This window comes from Cryptotermes secundus, unplaced genomic scaffold (assembly GCF_002891405.2).
Source record: "Cryptotermes secundus unplaced genomic scaffold, Csec_1.0 scaffold593, whole genome shotgun sequence".
Taxonomy (NCBI): Eukaryota; Metazoa; Arthropoda; class Insecta; order Blattodea; family Kalotermitidae; genus Cryptotermes; species Cryptotermes secundus.
The window spans coordinates 86150-109741 of record NW_019739960.1 but is presented as its reverse complement, the minus strand read 5'-3'; the positions used below and the strand labels follow the sequence as shown (position 1 = coordinate 109741).

At 37.5% G+C, this 23592-nt stretch overlaps 1 protein-coding gene and 1 long non-coding RNA gene across 6 annotated transcripts; one reads left to right on the top strand and one right to left on the bottom strand.

Moving 5' to 3' along the window:
* The first annotated feature begins 1654 nt into the window (after positions 1-1654).
* Positions 1655-22878, top strand: LOC111872190 (alpha-tocopherol transfer protein). Of its 5 annotated transcripts, none has more exons than XM_023865836.2 (7): positions 1655-1738; positions 2637-2755; positions 6609-6765; positions 9943-10195; positions 17131-17262; positions 19234-19339; positions 22401-22878. In XM_023865836.2, the coding sequence occupies exons 2-7, from the start codon at positions 2650-2652 to the stop codon at positions 22526-22528; spliced, it is 882 nt and encodes a 293-aa protein (XP_023721604.1). In that variant the 5' UTR covers positions 1655-1738; positions 2637-2649; the 3' UTR covers positions 22529-22878. The 5 variants fall into 5 exon arrangements, with proteins under 5 accessions (XP_023721604.1, XP_023721605.1, XP_023721603.1 ...); XM_023865837.2 differs by lacking the exon at positions 1655-1738 and adding an exon at positions 1804-1848; XM_023865835.2 differs by lacking the exon at positions 1655-1738 and adding an exon at positions 2094-2182.
* LOC117282934 lies at positions 2238-14447 on the bottom strand. Its single transcript, XR_004513871.1, has 3 exons — positions 12430-14447; positions 8671-9006; positions 2238-2322 (listed from the first exon to the last, which is right to left on the bottom strand). It is a non-coding gene; the product is annotated as an uncharacterized LOC117282934 (long non-coding RNA).
* Positions 22879-23592: the final 714 nt, after the last annotated feature.

Genomic DNA, 23592 nt, shown 5'->3' with positions numbered 1-23592 from the left:
AGTGGGAGTAGAAATTATTCTGTATTCTGAAACATAACAGAAGAATCTCACTGAAAAATTGGCAGTGACTTATTAATAATAAAATTGTTGCATTAACAGCAGTTTTATTTGTATTATTGTATTAATGAATATTTCTCTTCATTTCAACATCTAAACTGTCCTATGGAACCAATCTACTATTCTATGGTCTGTTTTACTGTGTGTAAAAGTAGCTGGGACAGAAACTGACAACTCACCTCTTTCTACTGTTGAGGGAAAGCCTACTTCCACTGTTCAATATGCCTTCATGGTGTGGTGCTTAAGTACAGGGTCAGATTTATGTTTGAAGAAGTTCAGCCTTATTGTATTCTTCATATAAAACCATTTGTATAATTAACTGAAATGTAGGACCATTATCAAGGTTTCACTTTTGTAGGAAAGGAGAAGGGTACTAGACGGGGAAGGGAATTAACCAAATAGCTAATTCAATGAAGCAGCCCTTCCCCATATGGAAACTAAAAATGTATCATGTTCAGAGGAGCCTGCCAATGAACCTATATTGAGCCAGTCCACTCAGTCCATACCCTGCCACTCTATTTCTTTAACACCAATATTAACATTATCTTCCCATATACACCCTTGTCACGGAAATAGTCTTTTCCCCTTCAGGTTCTAAACCCAAATTTTGTATATATTTCTCGTGTTACCCATGTGTAGTGTAGGTCTCACCTGTCTCATCCTCTTTGATTTCATAATCCAAATTATATGTAGTGAAGAGTACAAATTATGAAGCTCCTCGTCATGCAATTATCTCCAGCCTCCTGTTACTTACTTCATCTTAGTTCCAAATATACTTGTTCATTGCATGAGTATAAAAATATTTAACAGTCTGCCTGATTATTTAACTAATTTAGTACATGATAAAAACAGTTTATAAAAGAAATATGGGATGTCCTAATACATAATCCGTCATATACTGTTGATGAATTTTTGCTCTTCTGTTGGTATCAACAGCTAATAGAAGGGGAGTGCATGCTGACTGATGGATGTCCCACAGTAGGCATCAATATAGACATTAAGTGTAAGTGTAAGTTAAGGAAGGAGAATTATTATGTATTGCTAATTATCTTGTTGGTATCTATTTAATTGAGGTATTCAGCTTAGATTTTAACTGTGGTCGAATTGATGTCTCTACGATTTTATCTGTGATTGTCTTGTGACTGTTGTTTGACAAGTTTTATTCAGTGCCAGTTGCACACTTATGAATACTCTGAAATGCTGATGTATGTATGTTACTATAAAGAATTTCTACATAAATATTTAAGTGACTATATATTTAGATTTCATGAAATTCTGGACGATAAATACAGCACTCAGAAGAGATCGTTACTTTTAGTGTGTTAATGTAGTACATTTGCTGGATTCTTAAAGAATGGCATTATAAACAGCAAATTTAACTTTCATATATGGTAATTAGTTATAAGGCTACATTTTGATTCTGATTTAAATAATGCAATCATTTAGACATTCATTAATTACGTTTGTTGCTATTGTTCTTTGCTGTCTGCACATGGAAGGAAACATGCATGACCTTAGTGCGATCAAAAGTCAAGAGTGATGCATGAAGCAGGGAGCCAAGAATGACAGGGAAGGGGGGAAGAAATGAGTTTGCAGAGTCCTTTCTTATGGTGGGAAAAAAACAGGAAATGTGCATGGTTATTGTGAGCTTCCACATATTTAACTGTGGGAAGAGCAACAGGTGAGCAACTATACAGTACCTCTTTTTGGCCTCATTTCTTTTTCTTTAGTTGAAAAGTTGTATCATTAATTCCCATGAAGCTGGGTTATTTCTAGAGATTTAAAGACTGGGTAGTGTAATACAGAACACTGGAATGTTTAGTCCTGACATATATCTACTAACAGTTCATGATACAGTCCTCTAAATATTTCTGAAATGTTCATTAATCAGTATATCTTGTTCAGAATCCTTTTACACTGTGTTCATAATGAGTATGTGATATTTAAGATGACACCAATTAGCTGCAGTGGAAGAGAACAACAAATAAAACACTCATACTGTCTGTTCACAATCAGACTCTACTTGTAATTGTTCTGAAACATCAACAAATCAGCATCTTGTTGATCTTCCCCTTACAGCTTCATAATTCTGTGCTATCCTCAATTAGTGTCTCATCCATTCCATGTAAGTGGTCTCTCCTTCACTTCCTCCCATAGAGTATGCAGATAAGAATCATGAAGAGTTGTGGTCTTCTAAGATGTAACACCATGCAGTTTGGAGAGATCCTGTCAATCTTTAAGAACATATCACCTCAATTTTCAGGGCTGAAACATAAGCCAAGGAAGATAACAACTATAGATATAACTTTAAATATTTTACTGATGCCAGAACTCTAGTGGCCTGATGCTATATAGATTACATACTCTGTATGACTGTATCTGTCTCTGATGGTTCAATATAGTGAAAGCCAGACTAGCCTTAAAAATGTGTTTGTGGTAATTCTAATTTCTAGGTCAATTTGATTTAGAATCAAAACTCTGTTAGTGTAATTAAAGTGTTGCTCTTGATGTGCAGCTGTATAAGTGCCTTTTATATCAATTGACATTTATGTGCCACGATGTTTTTTATGTGTAACTAGATGATATAGCAAAATGAGTGCAATGCAAGCAGATTCCAAGAATCCTCAACTAAAGACGAAGGACCTAGAAGAACTGAAATGTTGGCTAGGTACACAAGAACACTTACCACCTATTTCAGGTACAGTACTTCATTAATATTAATTATTCCTCATGTTGAAAGTAGTGAATTAATCAATAAAGGTCAAAATTCTGCTTGTGTTTGTTCATTGAGAACCTTAGATTGCATGAAAATTAATAGCTGTGAGACATGACATACATAGGGAGATTAAGATTTTACACCCTTGGTCATACTAGTTTTGTTGCCTTTGAACTCTTAGCTATAAATAGGTGTGCAACAAAATATATAATATGGAGTCAACAGGAAATTGTGGTAGGATAATTTAGTTGTAATTACAAATACAAGGCTGTATCTGTGCCTACCTGTTCTGCTTGAATAAGGTAGATAAAAAATTTGCTGAACACATAAAACTCAACAGTTTTTACTCTTACCACTATTAAACACAAAAATGTATTTTACATTTATATCTACTAAGTTGTATTTTAAATATTACATTAAATGTTCCAAGTCCAGTGCTTATGGTATGGTAATTCTGAAGTCACAGAATTGGTTGTTGAAAACTCAAAACAGCTTCCTCTGAGATTCCTTAACAGCAAAGAATCAATGATATCTGTGCAGTCAAGAACTCATGTGAGTTCTGATTCAATATTAGGGTAGATAAACAGCTGAAACAATTCTCTGATGTCACTAAACATACATAGTACCTTGGTCGTTGTGGTACAGAGAAAAATCTTTCAGCAGAAGAGTTGGAAGACAGCACACATAGGAAGATCCTGAATGCATTATCAACATGTGGGTATAGACAGTGTCACGTAACTTCGAACAAGGCCCTGCATTCCTAGTCAAGTCCTGCGCATAGCTCATTCTTCCACTGGCTGCCTGTCACTTCTCACACCCTCCACCCCCTTGTCTGACATTTTTCTTCTGCACATTCAAGGTTACTCTTGGCCTTGTTTGAAGTTACGTGACACTTGCTATAAACATCTTTTAATTTTTATGCCTGGTTCATAACACTTATCTCAAGAATGCTCGAAGGAGTCTTCTCCAAATTCAGAAGAAATCCACAGACATGAAAACACTTATAAACAAATGATTCTTCTGAGTCATCCTTGTAGAAATGCATTAGTTGCAGTTGAATAAAGTTTGTTCCTAATTCCCATTACAAATCCACTAGATTTAGTGGCTTGTTGCCATAGCTGGCAATACTGGCTTCTTCCACTCCACTTCACTTGCTCCTTCAATATAGTCATATTATTAGCATTGATAGCTGTTATTCAGATAATCTTTTTTCTCACTGGTAACCCATTTTTCCTCAAAAATTTTCCTGCCACCAAAGTTTCCACCACTACAAATTTGCCTGATGGTATAGCATCAGGGTATGCAGAGTATATACCGTGCATCCCACTTCTCCTCAGAGTTATTTTGTTTTGCACACATATACTGATTTCAGTGAGAATGTCATACAATTCTTCTTTCCTGACTGGATCATAGACTCCCAATCTATAATGAGCTTATGAACTGCACATATACTTTTATTTTTGGTACAGTATCTGAAGAACGCAGAATATCTGATCAGCAGTCAATATGTTACACCATGAACACTGGAATTCCCAATAATTAATTTATGAATTTAATTTACAAATGCTTGTAAAGTATGTGAATTAAAATATTATTCATTTCCTGAAGGAGGGAATATTCATGTATGTGTTTAATATTTGCAAGAATATATCACTACGTTTGCAGCAGAGAATGAAAGGTGAAAAACATCTATTATGGGACTATTCATTTAGATCAGACACTAAATCTCTTCCACAACAATCACTGATCTATCACCAATTTCCACAAGAAATAATTTCACTGAATGATTGAGAACGTCTTTAACCCTTTGACTGACAAGCTCTGCAACTGAACTACCTGCCAGAAATATCAAGACTGCTTGGCGATAAATGCAGTTGTACAAACTACATTACTTCCTTAAATTGCTTGCAAATGACCACAGGTATAGATCATCTGAAAGCCTATTCTTTACTCTAAATATCCATATGTGACATCTGATGACAACTATTGACAGATATGCTGTACTGATTTATTCATTATGAGCTAATCTGTTTGAAAGTTACAATGCAAGTACCCCAGGCCAATCTAATCAGCCCGTAATGTACATGGGGCTGAAGGTCATCATGTTTTCCATTGGTTTTGATTTGTGCATTCACTGACTGATTTTCTGTCTGTCTCCACAGCTGACTTGAAATGAAAGTCTTACATACTGAACAGTATGATGTTGTTTCTTACCATGTTATTGTTACTTTAAAAAAAATGCCTGAAATGTTTGACAAAAAAAGTAATTTTCAAATAGCATTATCCCATCGGTGTAACTAAGAAGCTCAGCTATCATAAATAATACTAGTCATTAAAGGAAGTAGTGAACTAAAAGTACTGAATTGGAACTGATGCTGAAATCATATATTCAGATCTCTGTCATACTGTCTGCATGACTCTTCTACCATGAAAATGCCAGTCTTCAAATTTCTATACTGTGCAACTCACTATAGCAATAACTGATCTACTGTCTGCATGACTCTTCTACCATGAAAATGCCAGTCTGCACATTTCTATACTGTGCAACTCACTATAATAATAATAACTGATCTACTGTCTGCATGACTCTTCTACCATGAAAATGCCAGTCTTCAAATTTCTATACTGTGCAACTCACTATAGCAATAACTGATCTACTGTCTGCATGACTCTTCTACCATGAAAACACCAGTCTTCAAATTTCTATACTGTGCAACTCACTATAGCAATAACTGATCTACTGTCTGCATGACTCTTCTACCATGAAAACACCAGTCTGCACAGTTCTATATTGTGCAACTCACTATAGCAAGAATGGATCTACCACTGTGTGATTTGCATTTGTTCCCAAGTCTGAAAATGGAGCTTCCCTGTGGCTGATGAATTCTGCACTGCCACAACAAAAGAGGGCATTTAACAAGTAGGTGGAACATTGGAAGGAACATTATTGCATTTTATGAGTTTATTTCAAAGGAAAACAAAATGCTATTTCAGAGCATCAGTTGCAAGTACACAGAAGTTGTAGGTTTTCATGGTTGTGAGTGTTCAGATTATGGACCTCTGGGCTGTGACACCATGTAGTTTTGCAGGTGGATCCCAGTGTTTTAGAGGAACATACTGCCTCCATCTTTTGAGTCAAAGAAATATCTGCCTTCAGGACAGCAGGTTCCTCTAAAATATGGGCATCCACCTATAAGACTACTCATTTCTAAGTAATATGTACTGAATATAAACCTAAGCTGAAGGTATTTGAGAACAGGATGCTGAGGAGAATATTTGGAACAAGAAAAGATAAAATTGTAGGTTAGAAAAAAAAAACTGCATCATGAGGAGCTTAATAACTTGTGCTCTTCGCCAAATATAATTAGAATGGTTAAGTCGCGGAGGATGAGATGGGCAAAGAATGTAGCATGCATGGGGCAAAACGAATGCATATAGTTTTAGTTCAAAAGCCAGAAGGAAAGAGACCACTAGGAGGACCTATATATAGGTGTGAGAATATTAAGATGGATCTTAGAGAGCTAGGATGAGGTGATATGACTGGATTGATCTGGCTCAGGATAGGGACCAGTGGAAGACTCCTGTGAACAGGGTAATGAACTTTCAGCTTCCATAAAATGTTGGGAAATTCTTGAGTAACCACATAACTGGAGGCTTCTAAAAAATACTTGGCTCCATAAACGTAGTTATAAAAGTAACAGAATACAAACTCTGATAGGGCTCTTGGATGGACGTGTTAATGATTGATTGAATATGCAACAAATTACATTTTTTTAATTTACTCATGGCTATAAATATTATTCAGGAATTTAATTAATATTTCCTTTTATTACAGAAGAGCACCTAATAATGTTCCTACACAGCTGCTATTATGATGTTGCTCGGACTATGGACTGCATTGAGACATATTATACTATAAGGACCAATATTCCAGAAATATTTACTAACAGAGATTTGAAACGTATAGAAAATCAAAAAATGTTGGCAGTTTTGTAAGTATAGTGCTTGGTTTACATTTATTTATATGTTGTTCACTTACAGCATTAAATATGTTTAGACTTATTTTGTGCATTATAACAGAAAATTAGGTACTTGCTTAATAATTTATAACCATTCATTGCAGTGGTCAATGGAAATTCCAGAGAAAAACATTTTGGTATGCTCTTGAATACATCTGACATTCTTTGCCACTCACTTATAATTATGTCTTGTGAGTTGTTATTTGTATTCAGATTAGAGTGGATTAGAAGAGTGGGCATTGAATGACCCTTATACCATGACTGTCTCTGATCTGTTGGGCTTTAAGAGAAGTATAGTACCTTCCTTAATGGGGCCTCCTGACAGTCAGTTGACTTCATGAAATTGAGTCCTAGGTGACAACACCATAATTCAGCTAGAACCACACGGCAACATAGGATATGTGAGACTGTTTCATCTTCATGGTAGTACCTTTCACAGGTGAGAACTATTTATTAGTTCCAGTCTGACAAGGTATCCTTTCAAGTGATGTGTCCTGTAAATTGCCTTTTCAGATGGCTTAACTGATTCCTGTTTAGCTGTGATAGTTCCGTAATTCTACTGGCAGAGGATTCCATAGGAAGCCTCTTGCACGTTTTTGCCAGTGTATAGACCACCAGCGTTTTTGCTGGTCTCATCAAATCCAAGAGAGTCCTCTTAGCAACTGTCTCAAACATATCACATGCTGTTTAGCTTTCTGTAAAAAAATGTCCAAATTCAGCTACGGACAACTGATCAGCAATTTCATTTCCTTCAGCCCTTCAGTGTCCTGGCACCCATGTCTTATATTTAGAGAGTTTCATTAGAGATTGATGGCAATTCCAGACCAGTTCAGAATTAATCTCATAATACTCAGTAATCAAAGTATGACTGCCTGATAGAATATATTCGTAGAGTGGGTGTCTCTGTTTTTATAAACTGTCAGTATTCCCTGCTACAAATGCCTTAATGGCATATACTCCCGCCTTTAATACTGTAGGACACCCAAAGACTGGAACTAATCTTTTTCCATATGCAAGCCTACACACCCTAGCACCAACATCTTTACTAATATTGGACCAGAATATAGGAAAATATGAATATATCCATATGCCGAAGACACTAAAAATATAGCATACAGCTTCATATTATTGCTGATTTTAATGGTTTAAATGTTTCTACAGTCCAGCTAACCTAAGACTGACTGATCATTTTTCTGTATAGGTATCAGTCTTCCATGAACAGCTCTGTCTTCTGGGATATAATGCTGTGTAATTTGTTGAAAGCCAACCGACTTTTCAGAAGAACATATCACCTCTATCTTCGGGTCAAAGAATAAGCCAAGTAGGAAACCAGCATGAAGCACATACCAAGCAGATCTCTGGCATTGTATTCTGGAAGACAGAACTCTTCATAACCACTGCTCTGAGACATCAAATCCTACATCCCCTGTTAATTTTACATAGTTACATGTCCAGATACGGTGGCCCCTTGTGCATCCCACAGATCTTTTAGTTTTCCTAATTTGCTTATGTTAAGGATCCCAGTCATGTGTTATTATGGTCCTATTAATCAGCTTTGTTGCTTGAGATTTCAGTCCGTCAGTTGTTTATTGTACAAAGCACAATCTATGGTGAGTGACTGATTCTGGGCTGACAGGTTTGGTGATGGGGCAGAAGGATTGGTTTGTTACAATTGGTCAACAGCCAGTCTACATCTTGCACCAACTGAATATTTTGCAGATATACTTTTAGGTCATCTTCAAAAGATTCCCATTTATTTTTTGGGGGGGTCCCTGAATGTAACTCCAGTTAGTTAATTGATGTCTTCCTGAAAGCATATATATCTGTGATCTGTCAATGAAGGCTTATCAGATACATGCCAAACATTCATTAGCTTACCTACTTCACTGGTCCTTAGTGTCAGGTCTGTAACTCCCATCATGTTTCAAATCGTAAAGGGAGTTTTTTTTTTATCTCAATTAATTATATTCAGGCTTGAGCTCATCAAATATTCCATTATGCTTTCTCCTCTTGGATTGGTGCCAGTGCTTACTTGTTAGTATGTACTGGCATCACATCCAATGTTAATTTCCTGTCTCTTGCTGCTGCAATATCTGATGTAACTTATACCATGGTTGGTGGCAGTCTGTCCAAGTCACACTGAAGGTACGCTGACATCAGAGTAAGTTCCTTCTGGATTCACTGATGTATGTTATCCTTACCGTTGTAACATCCCTAGGATAGAGATCTAACATGAACAAGGTATTCGTTTTTATTGCTAACATAAATTCTGGATCTTGAATTGTTATTAGGTGTGAAAGACAATATTATTCCTTCAGAGGTAGCTAGTCCACTTTCTTGGCTCTCAAGGGCTTCCAAAAAAGTGTTATATCCACCTAATATACAGCAGTTATCTGGTAATGAACTGTCACTGCTGCCTTACTATGGCATACGTTCATCTCAATTGATTTCATAGTACGTTTCTTATAGTTGGCAAATCAGTGCCCTTGGTTGCTTCCTTGACCTTTAGAGGGTGCATTCCAAATTTATCAGCTACCTACTGAGGAGCATTTTCCTTCTTTGCTTGCTGGCATCTCTCTCTCTAAGAGTCCCTACAATTTAGTCTTTATAATTTTGGTGTCCATTTTGGTCTTATGATTTAGGGGGGAAATATTACCAGTGGCATTGCCCAATATGGGTGCAAGGCATACATACAACAGAATGTTGCTCAGTGTCCTGAGGGGGGGGGTCATTCATGACACTATCATCTCCACTCCATGCAGTCCTTGTCATTATAACTTACGTCTTTGCCTTGGTGAACCAGGGGTCTATTTGTCATCCTTTCAGATGTTACCATCATCCACAATATGGGTATCATAACTTGGATTTGAAGGGATGTTATTTATATTTGCTGATTACAGCTGTGTTTTATGGGACAGTTTTACAGTAAAAATATATAACTGTTTTATTTTATTTTCAAAATTCTAAAACAGTCCTGATGCAAACCCTGATGGACTTCAAATGTTATCCCACAACAGTAAGCAGAAGATACACATACATGCGAACTGCATGTGTTCATGGCAAAACATTTCCAAGTGATACTTTGTCAGCTGGTAAGTGCTAAAACTATTTGATATTTTAGAGAGTAATAATAAATTATGATTGTTCCAGAAACTACATACAGCTTCCTGTTAGAGATCCAAATGGCCATCACATTATATTTCACAGTCTAAAGGAAAATGAGCCTTCAAAATACTGCTTCAGTGATGCTGCCAGAATATATTTTATGATGGCCGATATGTGCATCCAACGTGACAGCACATCACCTGGCACTATTATCGTATTTGATGCCAAGGGTTTCAAGTTTGGACATATCATCAGATTAAATCTCTCTTTAGTACATAAGATACTCACCTATGTCCAGGTTATTTTCATTTTAAGACAAATTTACTGTAAGCAATGAATCTAAGAGGCTCTAGGTCCTACTCCATGGATTTACTAACAACCTGTAGTATGCACTGTTAATATAGCTGTACTTGCCAGATTATTTGAAGAAGGCACCTAGTGCAAACCTGTAGTATATATGGAGTATTCTGTCAGGAGGAAGCCATGTTTTCTTCTACAGTAACAAGTTTTTGATGTACAAATAGATGTTGGGTCATTCCATGTCACATGAACATATCTTACATTCTCGCCTACTTTTGTATGCAAACTTTGATAACTGTGTTTTCATGATTTCAGGACATATTGTCTTCAAAACTTCTAAAATTATGGAAATTTATTTTATGACTAATCATAAATTTGATTCTAACTCTTGTTTTACTTGGCATATAGAGCTGAAATTGTGCTTGTTTTAAATTAATCCACAATTTTAAAAATCTGAAAAAATGTTATGTTTCAGGTTAATACTTGTGTGATATGCTATGGCAGTCTGAAGATATATTACTAACAACATTTTAAGGAATTAGATATTTTGTTGTTTTCTTACAGGACACAAGCACTGGTCATGACATGTACAAGTAGTCAAATTTTGCAGTTATTTTAAATTTTGAAATGACAAAAATTTCAAAAATATTTCAGATCCATGTCTTCCATTTTTAATACATTAATTTTTAATGTCTGATAGCATGTATTTCAAATTTCAATAACATCAGAGAAGATAAGGTTGATTTGACATGGAATGATCTTACTAAAATGGCATTTGGCTCAATGCCATGTGCACCATTTAGGCTTGAGAATGTCTTCATTTTGAAATACAGTCAGACTTCCTCTATAATGACACTGATCTTGGCTTTATAATTAGGATGGCAGTATCTGCTTCCATAAAAACTTAATATAGATTTTTAAGTAAATAAACTGTTAGTGAATCCTGTTTGTTCTGAGTTTGTGAATGCATAGTAAAATGTACGTAAAGAAGTCTAGCACATTTAGGTTTTCAATTGAAAATTTCCAGTGTGGTTCAGGGTTATTTGTTATTGTAATTCATGTCACAGTCACTGATTGCTTTTACTAGTGGCATCAGTAGGGAACAGTTTAGACATATAGATATAAATATTTCAAAACAGGTTAAAAAATATGGTAGCAAAGTTTATATGTTTGGAAAAATCGCCATACTGCAGGAGTATAGCAATGAATTTCCAACCAGATCCATATGTATTTACTCAGAAAATTACTTTGTTCCTGGCCTTTGACCATCATCTATAATTCTGAACAGACCAGAGTAGTTCAGAAACTGTATCTTTCTCCTTCATCATATGAGAAGATGGGGAGTTACTTACTTTGATTTGAGTTCTATCATCTGTGATATAATTCCATATTGTCTATTGAAAGTTAACCAGTGTTTTGATGGAATATATCACCTCCATTTTCAGGGTCAAGGGGTAAGCTAAAGTTAGAAATCAGCATGAAGCAAGCAGCAACCACAATCAGTGCTGGTGTTATGATGCTGGATGCAGTGGTGCAAGCTGATGCTGTGCTTTGTCATGGCTGACTTATCCCAGTGTTCTAGCTGGTTATGCTGATGGTGTTCCTTTAACTTGGTGCCACCTGAACAACCTCTCTGTCTAATATGGTCCTGCCCACACTCACAGGGGATACTACACACTCTTGGCAGCCTAAGTTCCATGTTGTCTTTGACCAGCCAAAGGAACCTAGCCATTTTCCTCGGTGGAAGGTCAACCAGCTTGAAGTGCCAGGACAGTATCAAGCTAAAGTGATTGAAAACTGACCAAACATAACACAGTAAGGTGACAGAATATTGCTTGTCTTTGGGCACAGCAACCCCATGGGAGGGTTACAGTGCTAGAATTCTTCCTGGAAGTGACAATCAGAAACTCCTGTTCAAAGATCTTTGGCCATCTGCACCACTGGAAAATGTGACATGCTTGCTGGATGGGTGGTAACGAGAACTGTCGCTAACCTTTCAATGCCACTGGGCATTAAAATTCCTACTCACTCCTTGGGTTGGAGGATATTTAAAGCGGAGAATGCAACATGTCACTTAAAGTGTAATAAATGGCAAAAAAACTGGAGTTTTGTTTTTCAGATTTTCACAATACGTTCAGAAAAGTATATATAGAATCGGAGTACTGATCTACACTACTTTAAAATTGTTTTTGGCACAGTAAGCTTATAAAATTATGAATAGTATCATATCACCTTAGAAATTCAGCTGTGTGAGGTAGTCGTGAAAACACTCAATGCAGAGTCCCATGCCCCATGTCACACCAGTACATAGTGCCCTTCTTCTCCCCTTGCTTCTGGCATACAACACACAGTTTTTGCAGTCTTGATTTCTCTGTTGTTGGTGGAATCCTGCTTATAAATTTCATTCAATTAGATGGGGCACTGTGTTGTCTGATAAATGTCAACCAGGCACTTTGTGTTCTACAGCATTTGCATATTTCACAGAAAGTCCTTCAGTCAACTGAATTCTGAATGACAACTGATTTATTTTTGTGCCAGTGATACTCCTACATATTATTGCATTCAGAATTGAGGTGTTCAAGAGCCTGTGAAATAGCTTCATATACCATTTATTCATACACTTCCTCTCAATCAAATAAGAGTGAAGCAGCTAGTATTTCAAATCGACCCCTATCACTGATTTGTTGTAGTCCAATACTGAACTGGTTTGACCACTTCCTTGTCTCGAATTGTAACAGGGTCACGATTTTTTTGTTGCACCACTTTGTGACAGAAACAGGTTCAGAAAGCTGTGCCACTATTTCACTTTTTTGTGTGTTTTTCACTTTTGCGGTTCAAATTGAGAGTCCCAACACAGTCAGTCTTGTGTGTGATTTTCAGTAGCCTGGCTAGGGATGATGAATTATAGAAATTATCCATCCACACTTCTGACCTTGTTTCAGAAGAGGTTCTACCAATTTCAGGACAATGGCTGTTGTTTTACTGGTGTCAGCTGTGATCAAGGGCATCAAGGGGGATTCTAGTTCTGTATCCTTGCCAGTAAATACAAGGACCATAAATACCCTGTGGTGGAGTCACACAGCTCATAAGTTTTTATTCCAAATTTGGATGCTTTGTGAGGGAGGTACTGTTTGAAAGAAAGACGGCCTTTCCAGAGTGTCAATGATTCATGAATTGAAATGTCCTGGTTTGGGATATACAGTTCCTGAAATCTGTTATTACGACGTGAAATTATTGGGAACATTTTTTTTTAAGTTTCTATGGTCCTTCAAAATTGCTGATGGTATCATTGTAAGCGAAATACAAACATCTACATATTAATTCCAATTTGTCTCGTGTCGTAACCTCTCTAAATCCTGATGTGGAAATCACTCGTTTGGTTGTAAAATATGACCTAGGGGTAGATTTTTGAATAATGCCCATGAGCATAAACATACCCAATACAACACAAATCTCTCCCTCTGTTACAGGTTTCCAAACCCTAGCAGGCGACCTGACTTATAGTTTGCGCCCCTTGTATCTGTTCTTTCACAGTAGTGTCAATTAGTTTTTTGTTGAAAAACCATTTAAAAACGTCTACAATTTCCGTAACATGTACTGCAGCACCTCGAGGTCCAACACTGCCCGTGAAATTTTCCCGTTGTGTCCTATAGTTCTCCATATTCTCCCAAATTAAGTCTTTTGAGTAGCACTGTCATCTTCATGACTGCCCTCATTTCTCACAGTATCAAGCAAAGCACGATCTTCCAATTCATTTTCTGTGTCAAAATCTAAATCTGACAAATTTTACTCGGAATCGCTTTGAAGTAAACATTCTAACTGGTCGTCACCGAACACAGCTTAACGCTATTAGCCTATTTTCTACACGTGGTTTCTCCATTTCTCGTGGTCCGCGTGCTTTCCTAATTCCAATCTAGAACTAAAACAACTAGCAGCAGCACTTGTCATATTCTGCTTCCAAAGAATCGACTATTGATTCGACCAACACGCTGGGAATGCACACACTATCGATCTGTCATATTTAGTTCATAAGAATTCCCCAAGATAGGGGTAGGTATGTACGGCAATGCAGCGTACTAGCCATTGATGTACAAAATTTCTTCAAATACAAATACCGCGGGAAGTTCAAAGTGGGACAACAGATATACGAAATGATAACCGGCAATTTCGTCTTTAATTTCATATCAAAAGAATTATTTCACGCAAAAAAAAATAACAGTTCAAAATACGGTCTGAAACTTAGCGCAGCACTACGTAACCGCGGGAAGTTCAAAGTGGGACAACAGATATACGAAATGATAACTGGCAATTTCGTCTTTAATTTCATATCAAAAGAATTATTGCACGCAAAAAAAAATAACAGTTCAAAATACGGTCTGAAACTTAGGGCAGCACTACGTGTGCCAGGTACGGACTTAGGCGACACGTGACAGATGGCCCAGAGAGCCATTTAGTTTCCTAGAAATATTCATGTCTGTGAAGAGAAGACGGCCGTTTCTTTCCATTTACACGATGACTCAAATGTTGTGATGAACACTGTTCAGGTAGTTAAGGAAGTCCCTCAGCCTGTCAGGCCCATGGGACTATGTGATGAAATTGTCATCCACATAATGGAAGCAGCAGAGAGGCTTGTGAATTGTACAGTCAAACACCACCTCTTTAAAGTCAACTGTGAAAATGTTGGCTTTGCTTGCAGCCTGCTTCATGCTGGTTTCTTGTTTATCTTGCTCTTTAGAACTGAGGATGGAGGTGATACTTCCTCTGAAATGTCAGATTACATGGTGTTACATACCAGAAGATAAAACGCGTCTGCTTGCTCAGTTCTTTCCATTAAAAAGAGTTAGTCTCAGCTATCTTTACACTTGAGGAAAGAAGAATATTTTCACATATTAGTGACTAGACATGGGGTTTGGATTGGTAATTAGATATATTGAACATTTATATATTGTAACTATACGTAATGATAACGCTCTTAGTAATTCATGCACTTACTTCTCCATACAGTTTGTAGACTATAGCACACGTTAATTCTTCTCAGTTTGCTATGTCTTCACCAGTTGTTGCCTGGTAATGGGTCCCAGCAATGACCTCTGCTTCTGTGCTGGTGTTCTTGCTGGCTGGTGACTGTCTCACAATTCACTTACGGCTGCAAAAACTCACATTCTTGACTAATTCTGAGTCAAAGTCAGAGTTACTTTACAATTGGCATTTTACCACCAATCAGTTCGACTTGGCGCTAAGTCCCTTGAGACTATTATCAGTAATTTTTTCAAATAACACTTGCAGTTATAATCCTTATGTAACATCTTCCCTGATGAGAGGATGGGTCTATTGTTTACAATTGCTGCTGGACCTTGCCAAGGCAGTCATTCTCAGGTCCGCATCACGCAGTACTCATGATTGTATTTTATTATCTGAGATTGAGACTCCCCTAACCTGGAGGGCCAGGTCCCTGTATTTATATCCTCCAGGAACAGGGTGGCTCAGTTTTATTCCGAGGCATTGGGTTCCCTTTTCATCGCCTCCTCTGACTTGCAGGGCTACGGTGGAGGTATTTGAACCCACCTCCACACAGGCTCTCCTTTTATGAATTCAGCACGGACCCTATAGAGAACACCATTTCCAGCAGTTCTTCTATTTTTGTGTACATATATGTTGCTGCAGATATTACGCAAGGGACAAATTCTTCTGGCTCCATTATTCAAGCTTTCAGGTGTCATGTCACAATATCCAGTTTCTGAAATTTTGCATTTTGTTCAGGATACTAAGAACAGAAATCAAATAATACTAAGTATAATATACTACAGTACTGTAGCATGTAGAGCTGTTGCTAGGCAATGGATCTGTAAACAACGGCCATTACTAGGAAATGGACACAACAGACACGCACACAACAACAGAACTGTTGGGAGAGGTGTTCTCGATGCAGTCCTTGCATAGTCTACATGAGGAGTCGATTGTACGTTGTGAGTAAATTGAGAGTCCAGCAGTTGGAAGCCAGTTATTTCAGCGTGTGAGTTGTAGTGAGAGAGGTGACAGCTGACGAGAACATGAAGCCATGAATAGGGAAACTGAGGGATCTATGGCATTGGCAGCTGTTACCAGACAATGACTGGTGAAGACACAGCAGACTGAAAAGACTTCGTATGTGCTGTAGTGAACTGCAGAGTGTGGGAATTAGCTTTAGCACTACAGCTATTTGTAGTTACATTCTGTAAGTGTTTAATAAATCCAATTGCCAATCCAAATCACGTGTATAGTCATTCCATATATGTGACAATATTATAATCCAACATTCTATTGCAGTAATGAGATAATTTTATTGTTTAAAATTTCATTTTCATGCAGTTTTCGTGAATGATAGTGAAGAAGAATCATGTGACTACCAAGCATTAATGAGAAGTTTTAGAAATAGAATTTTAAATAGTGAAAGTAATATACCATCATCAAAACCATTTTGAATTGGAAAATTAACTCTGTTAATGCAATCAGTGCCCTTCATTTGGCATACATCAGAAAAATAAACTTTATTTTTGAAATTATCAGAAGCCATAAAAATAATGTTTTGAGTGTAATGGGAGTAACATCAATATTTTTATGCTGATATATTTGAAGTGGCCCAGTTGTGGTGTCAGAAGAAGTGTAAGGTGAAAGCAGCTAATTTTCCCGAAACATCGGTAACACTTTACCAGACTGCATGGCATCATGTTCCCGAAGACCCCAAAATATTAGACTGAAATAGCTGTTACAAGTAAAATATGGGGCAACCTAGTGAATTTCATAGTCCATTATAGATCAGTTTTGGACGCTGTCATGAAAGATCCTTGCTTAATGTCACATTGTCAATATAAACTTTTTACTTTTAGTTTATCTATCAGTACTCATCATTTCATTAAAATAATTATTTATTATATTACTGTAATATTTTTGCAGTTTTTACTTGATGCATTGCAGGAAGGATTGCCTGTACGACTGAAGGGCATTCATGTATTAAATACAGCAGCTTTTGTGGATCATCTCATGCGCCTCATTAAACCTTTCTTGAGTAAAGAACTTCAAAAACTGGTATGTTAAATAATGCAAACAATTGTGTGTACATGTCCTGTTATTGTACTCTAAACTTTACTGCAACAAATTTGTAACTAACTTCAAGGAGGTGAGTCTTTCTTGGGAAGCTGCTAGTTGCTCAACTACTCAAGAATTCCCAACATCTTACGAAATGTGAAGGTTCATTTCCACAAAAGCCCTCCACTAGCTCCTATCCTGAGACAGATGAATCCAGTCCAAAAATGTCACAGGGAATGAAAAGGAAATGATCATGTCATGTAGATATAACTGGTAGAGATACCTTTATTTCATAGTTTTGTGATTTATTTATTGTTTATTTAACATCAGTAGTGTAGACTACAAAACATAAAATGGTAGGATGATTAGTGAGTAATGAACTGGAAAGGATGTGGGCTGTAGCATCTGTTGCCTAATCTATGATGGTACGATGCCATTTCCCTGGAGGGACTGAGTAAAACCACACAAACCTGAGTCAGCATCCCAACTGAGATTCAAAGTAGTCAGCTGATGAATAGAAGTCAGAAGCATTACTGCTTGAGACAACTTGCTCAGTCAGTGCAGTAATTTAGTAGGAGAATATGATGGAGAAATAGCATTTCAGTATATATGAGGTGTATTGGAAAGTTCCTGGGATAGGTCAAAAAAGAAATGCTCGCTTAACTTGCTCAATTTTGTCTGCCATCTCCTTCAAAACAGTCTCGTTGGGAATGTATGCAGGGAGCCCATCGTTTTTTCCACTCTTCGAAAGCTCCATGAAGTCGTTTTCCTCAATGCTGTCAAGTATGGCTTGTGATTTCCTTTGCATGTCAGATATTGTTTCAAAAGTCGTCCTTTCAGTCTCATTTTCAATTTGGGAAACAAAGCGAAATCATAGGGGTTAAGTCCGGCAAGTAGGGAGGATGGAGAATGGCAACCATGCTGTTTTTAGTTACAAATTCCGTGGTTTTCAAAGACGTGTGGGAGGGTGCATTTCCATGATCATATGCTGGTCTTTCTTTTTTCTCCTGCAACAGAGTGCTTTTACTTACAAAATATCTTCACTCATAGTTTTATTTTCATTTTCTTGTAACGCTGTTATTATTAACTTTGCACGTGCTTTTGGAGATCTCTTGTGATATGAATCTAGAGGACTATTTCCACACATAATCATGTGATTGTAATATGATTGACTTATGGTGAGGCAGACTTCAACATCTCCGGATTCTTGTAGAGCTCATGTATTCCCCTCTGCGTTTTAATGCTTCATCTGCTGAGAAACTATGCCTATTTGACAGCTCCACTCATCCTCCACTAACCTGCTCTCCCATACTTAGTGTTACAACAGCTTGGGCTATATTCCTTGCATTGAACCCATTCAACAATCACGCAACAACAGCAACAACAACAACAACAACAACAACAACAAAACACTTGAGTTAAGACATCCATGAATTAACAGTTACACCACTCTGTTAATTTTAATCACAACCAGAGAATCCAGTGGACATTAGCAGTTAATTCACCAGAGGTCCATTAAAACAATTACCACTATGAGTCCTGTGATTATGAAAGCATCTCGATCTAAAGATTTTGATGAATTTAAATCTTTTCAGCACGCTTATTATGAAAAAGTGTGTTTTGAAATGCTCTTTATACGTACTGGTTGATATGTGCCTCATCAGCGCCTAAATGGTTGGATGGATTTTATTTATTATAGACAGTGTTCAAGAGTTTTTTCTTGATAGGTGAATACCCAGTCACTAGCAACAGTCTACTGAGCAACATCTGATTTTGTTTTCAAGGTAACATAATCATGGTTACTTGTACATGAGGAAGTATATGCATTGTCTTTGTGCCAATTAAAAAAAAATCACTTTATATGAACTGTTGTTCATTGTATTTATATACTTAAATGGAGCAGAAGAGTTCCTTTAACTCCACTAATTTGTAATATTGCTTTGAACAGATTTTGCTATTTTTTGGTTCCAGATTCATTTCCATACAGGCAATAATGAATCCATCTATGAACATTTGCCAAAGAGATGCTTGCCTCAAGATTTTGGTGGAGAACTTCCAACGGTTGCAGAATTAAATGGTATTTATTTGAATGTAGTTACAAGTATATACTCATTCTTCAGCAATGTAAAATACATTTTATTCAAAATTTGTTCAAATTAGAGGAATCTCTGTATTGAGCTCAGCATACAAAATGTATATGGAAATAAGAAACATTAAATTACAGCCTACAGAAGAACAATGCAGTTTCCAAAAAGGTACATTACGCATATATAGACATACATGTCATTAAGAAAGAAATATTGGGAAAGAGCAGAGAATATAATCACACGTAGGAGTGACTATAGATGGGGGTTGGATTGGTAATTGGATATATTGAACACTTACAGATTGTAACTACAAGTAACTATAGCACTAACACTATTTCATACACACATTCTGCAGTTCACTACAGCACATACTTAATTCTTCTCAGCCTGCTGTGTCTTCACCAGTTTTTTGGTAATGGCAATCAATGACAGACGCTCCCTTTCATCTGGGTTTCCAAACTGTCTCCATGCCTCAGCTACCAGCTTCTAACATCAACAGCTCACAAGGAATGAAATACAGCAGTTCTCTAACTCACTCACTCACCAACCAACACATTCCACTCTACTAACTAACGCACAAAACTAGACCTCCCAGTCTGGTGGACATCTCACACTAACCTCCTGCTCTTCTCACTGTCATCTCAAAACTCTCTTCTAAGACAGAGTCAAAGTCAAAATCAAAGCCACATTGTGACTAATGAGCAGGCAGTCAATAAGTCTTGGTGTCGAGCCCCACAGTCTTGTTGTCTGTGGGGCACCCTCTCTGACAAGAGGATAGGTCTGTCGTTTGTACATGCTGACGGCCCTTGCCAGCANAACACATTCCACTCTACTAACTAACGCACAAAACTAGACCTCCCAGTTTGGTGGACACCTCACACTAACCTCCTGCTCTTCTCACTGTCATCTCAGAACTCTCTTCTAAGTCAGAGTCAAAGTCAAAATCAAAGCCACATTGTGACTAATGGGCAGGCAGTCAATAAGTCTTGGTGTCAAGCCCCACAGTCTTGTTTTCTGTGGGGCACCCTCTCTGACAAGAGGATAGGTCTATCGTTTGTACATGCTGACGGCCCTTGCCAGCGCAGTCTTTCTCGGGTTCGAGTCCCTTGGGACTCATGACCATATTTTACTGTCTCAGATTTGAGACTTCCCTTTTTTGTCATCTCCTATGACTCACAGGGTCACGGTGGAGGTATTCAACCTTGCCTCCACATAGGGTTTGTTCTCTTTGCAGTCCATGCTGAGGCTAAATAACGAGGGCCAGCTTCCATTATAAGAGAATCACCTGTGTGTCAAGTGATTCTCTTCTAGTCAGAGTTACTTTATGACTGACAGTTTACTTCCAAACAGTTTGTCTTGGCATCAGGTCCTTTGAGGCCCTCCTAATGGCAGCTGGCCTTCGTTATATAGCCTCAGCACAGACTGCACAGAGAACACAGCTTCCAACAGCTCTTCTCTTAGAGTCAATTAGTTTCTTACAATCTCCAATGTAAAATTAATAATCTTTAAAATTTATTAAAAGATATTCCCTTTATAAGAGTTCTATACTACACGCTTCAAACAACGTGGTCATCATCAGGTGTTAAAATTCTTCTGTTTTGATGCTTAGGTTGTTAATACGTAAGCCCCCTCAATGGCCATGTGTGTTTGAGGTAGTGAGTTATGTTCCCTCCTGTTGTGCGTTGTGATGTGTGTCTTGTCTTCAGATGAGTCCAATGCTATCTTACTATTATGGCTCACCCTTACACATTCATTCATGCATATATTGAATGGATGGAACATTCTCTTTGTAGATCAAGTAAAATATCTCGGTGTAATCTTTGATAAAAGAATTACATGGGAATTTCACACAGAAATGATCGAAGCCAAGGCCTTCAGAACATTTGTCAGGGTCTTTCCTTTATCCAATATTAGCATTTCAGCACTAACATTAAACTAACCATCCAAAGAGCACTGATTATATCACTAATGACTTATGCTTGTCCACTTGACAGAAGACTTATATATATTATAGAAGGAAAAGGAAAAGATATCCAGTCTATCACTACATAACCAGCATGATAACAGTAGAAAGTTTGTTGGAGGAAGTGTTTTCTGTTGTTTCCATGCTGATGTTACACAATGAGGACACTAGCCGAGCTGCAGTCAGTTGGCGGTTCAGCAGAGTGTAGTGACAGGAGGTAGCTGTTTGGTAAGAGAGTTCAGTTGTCAGTTGTCAGTTGAAGGTCAGCTGTGAAGAGAAGACTAAGAGGTTGGTGTGACATGGCCTGAGTGCGGGAAGTTGAAGAATCTCCCTTGATGGAAGCCATTGCCAAGAAATGGGGAGTGGAGACTGTAATAGACTGAGAACACTAGTCTGTGTGTGTCAGTGATCTGTGAAGTGTAGTTCTGAGTGATGGATACAAGGGGTCAATAAATCCAGTTCACTAATCCATTACTCGTCTATAGTCTTACACACATACACACACACCTGCACACATGCAGGTACCCAAGTTTACATGACAGTATCATGCTATATGTGCGATGTGTACACTTGGCAAAGGCCAAGCCTATTCATGAAAGAGAAACCCGTCTGCTTGTCAGAGAGAATTTGCGTGCGCATGCACAAACATACACACACACCATTTTCTATCAGATGATCATTGAGAGACTATTTCATGATTGACATCATTGGTCAGATACTGATAGTAATTATATATCATCTTTATGATTGCAGACACACATTCATCTGGTTTAAGACTATAGGATTTGAGGTTCTCACAGAGTGGTTATGGAGAGACTTATTGTCTGGGATATTATTAACTATATGGTGTTGTATCCCAGAAGATGGGACTTTAATTTAAGATAATCTGCATATATCTGTAGGCCATTACACTCTTTGAGTGAGCATAACAAAATTTCTTTTATTCATTTTATTACATTTGACAAGAACATTCAGTTTCATTTTGAATAATACAAGTAATTAAATTATGTCAGGCTGAATACCACGTTTCTGCATTGTTATTTTAATTGACTAAATGGCTTGATTTTTTCCCTTCCCCACGTTTTCAGCTGGATTTATTGTGGAGTTGCAACAGTTTCAAGATTATTTCAAGGAAGAGGAGAGGTTTCGAGTGGATGAAAACAAAAGATGTAATAAAAGGAAGAACAGGAATTATTCTTTATCATCAAGTCACTAGCCATCCACTGTAATAATTTAACCTGTAACTGAGTACAGAAATATGTCTTGTCAGCAGTTAAAATTGGAAACTTAAACTTAAACTTTGTAACCCACAGGCTAAATCTATACCCCTTGATGCTTTCCACTGGTGGATGAAACGCAGAAGGGATATGAATATTAATTCTGTTACATTTTGTTTTGTGAAGTATTTAATATTCTTATCATGAACTGATATTACATTAGATTTTACACTGTAAACGTCATACTGCTATAAGCGAAGTCCAGCACCATAGATAAAGTTAAAGTTATCCCTTTGCTTAACTAATTAAGCACTATACCATGAAGGCATATTGATGAGTGGATGTATAGATTTACGTTTTCTTCACCTGGGCACTGGTTGGAGGTGAGTGGTCAGTTTCATGGCCTGGCTGCTTTACATCAGGGGAAGAGCCCCCAGTATACATTGGATAGGAAATCCAGAGCCATTGACATATTCTAATTCAAACTGTGAACCTTCCCAGGTTGGCCCGCTCAGTGTATCAATTTAATTTGAAGAGCCCAAGCATGTAGTCTGAGTTACTAGCTGTATTGCTACATAAAACTTAAATAAGTAGAAAAATGTCAGAATTCCATCTTTTTGCTTTATTTTCATTTCACCATCTATTTCAGAGGTTGTTGAATGGTAATGCTGTCCCTCTAACAAGGCATGGAGGCCCATAGGGATGTGAGACGTTGAGGCTCACACATTTTGTAGACAATCGACTCACAGATGGTATTGAGATTTTCAGCCTTATGGACTGGCTGCCCTTTACCCCACAGGAAGATTCCTGGTACTCATTTCTGTCAGGGGCTGGGTCGACCCAGGAAAGATTTAGGTCAATTGTAAAGTCCTCTGACATCACTGAGAATCGAACTCCAGATCTTCCAGCTTGTAGCATAGTGCCTCAACCAACTACACTGCCACTTGCACCCGAGGTTATTGAAATGTGATCTATTATCTTTCAATTGGAAAGTGTGTTCATTGTGAATTCAGTAGATTAATATTCATTGAACTATTGAAAATATGTTAAAAAAATTTGAGTT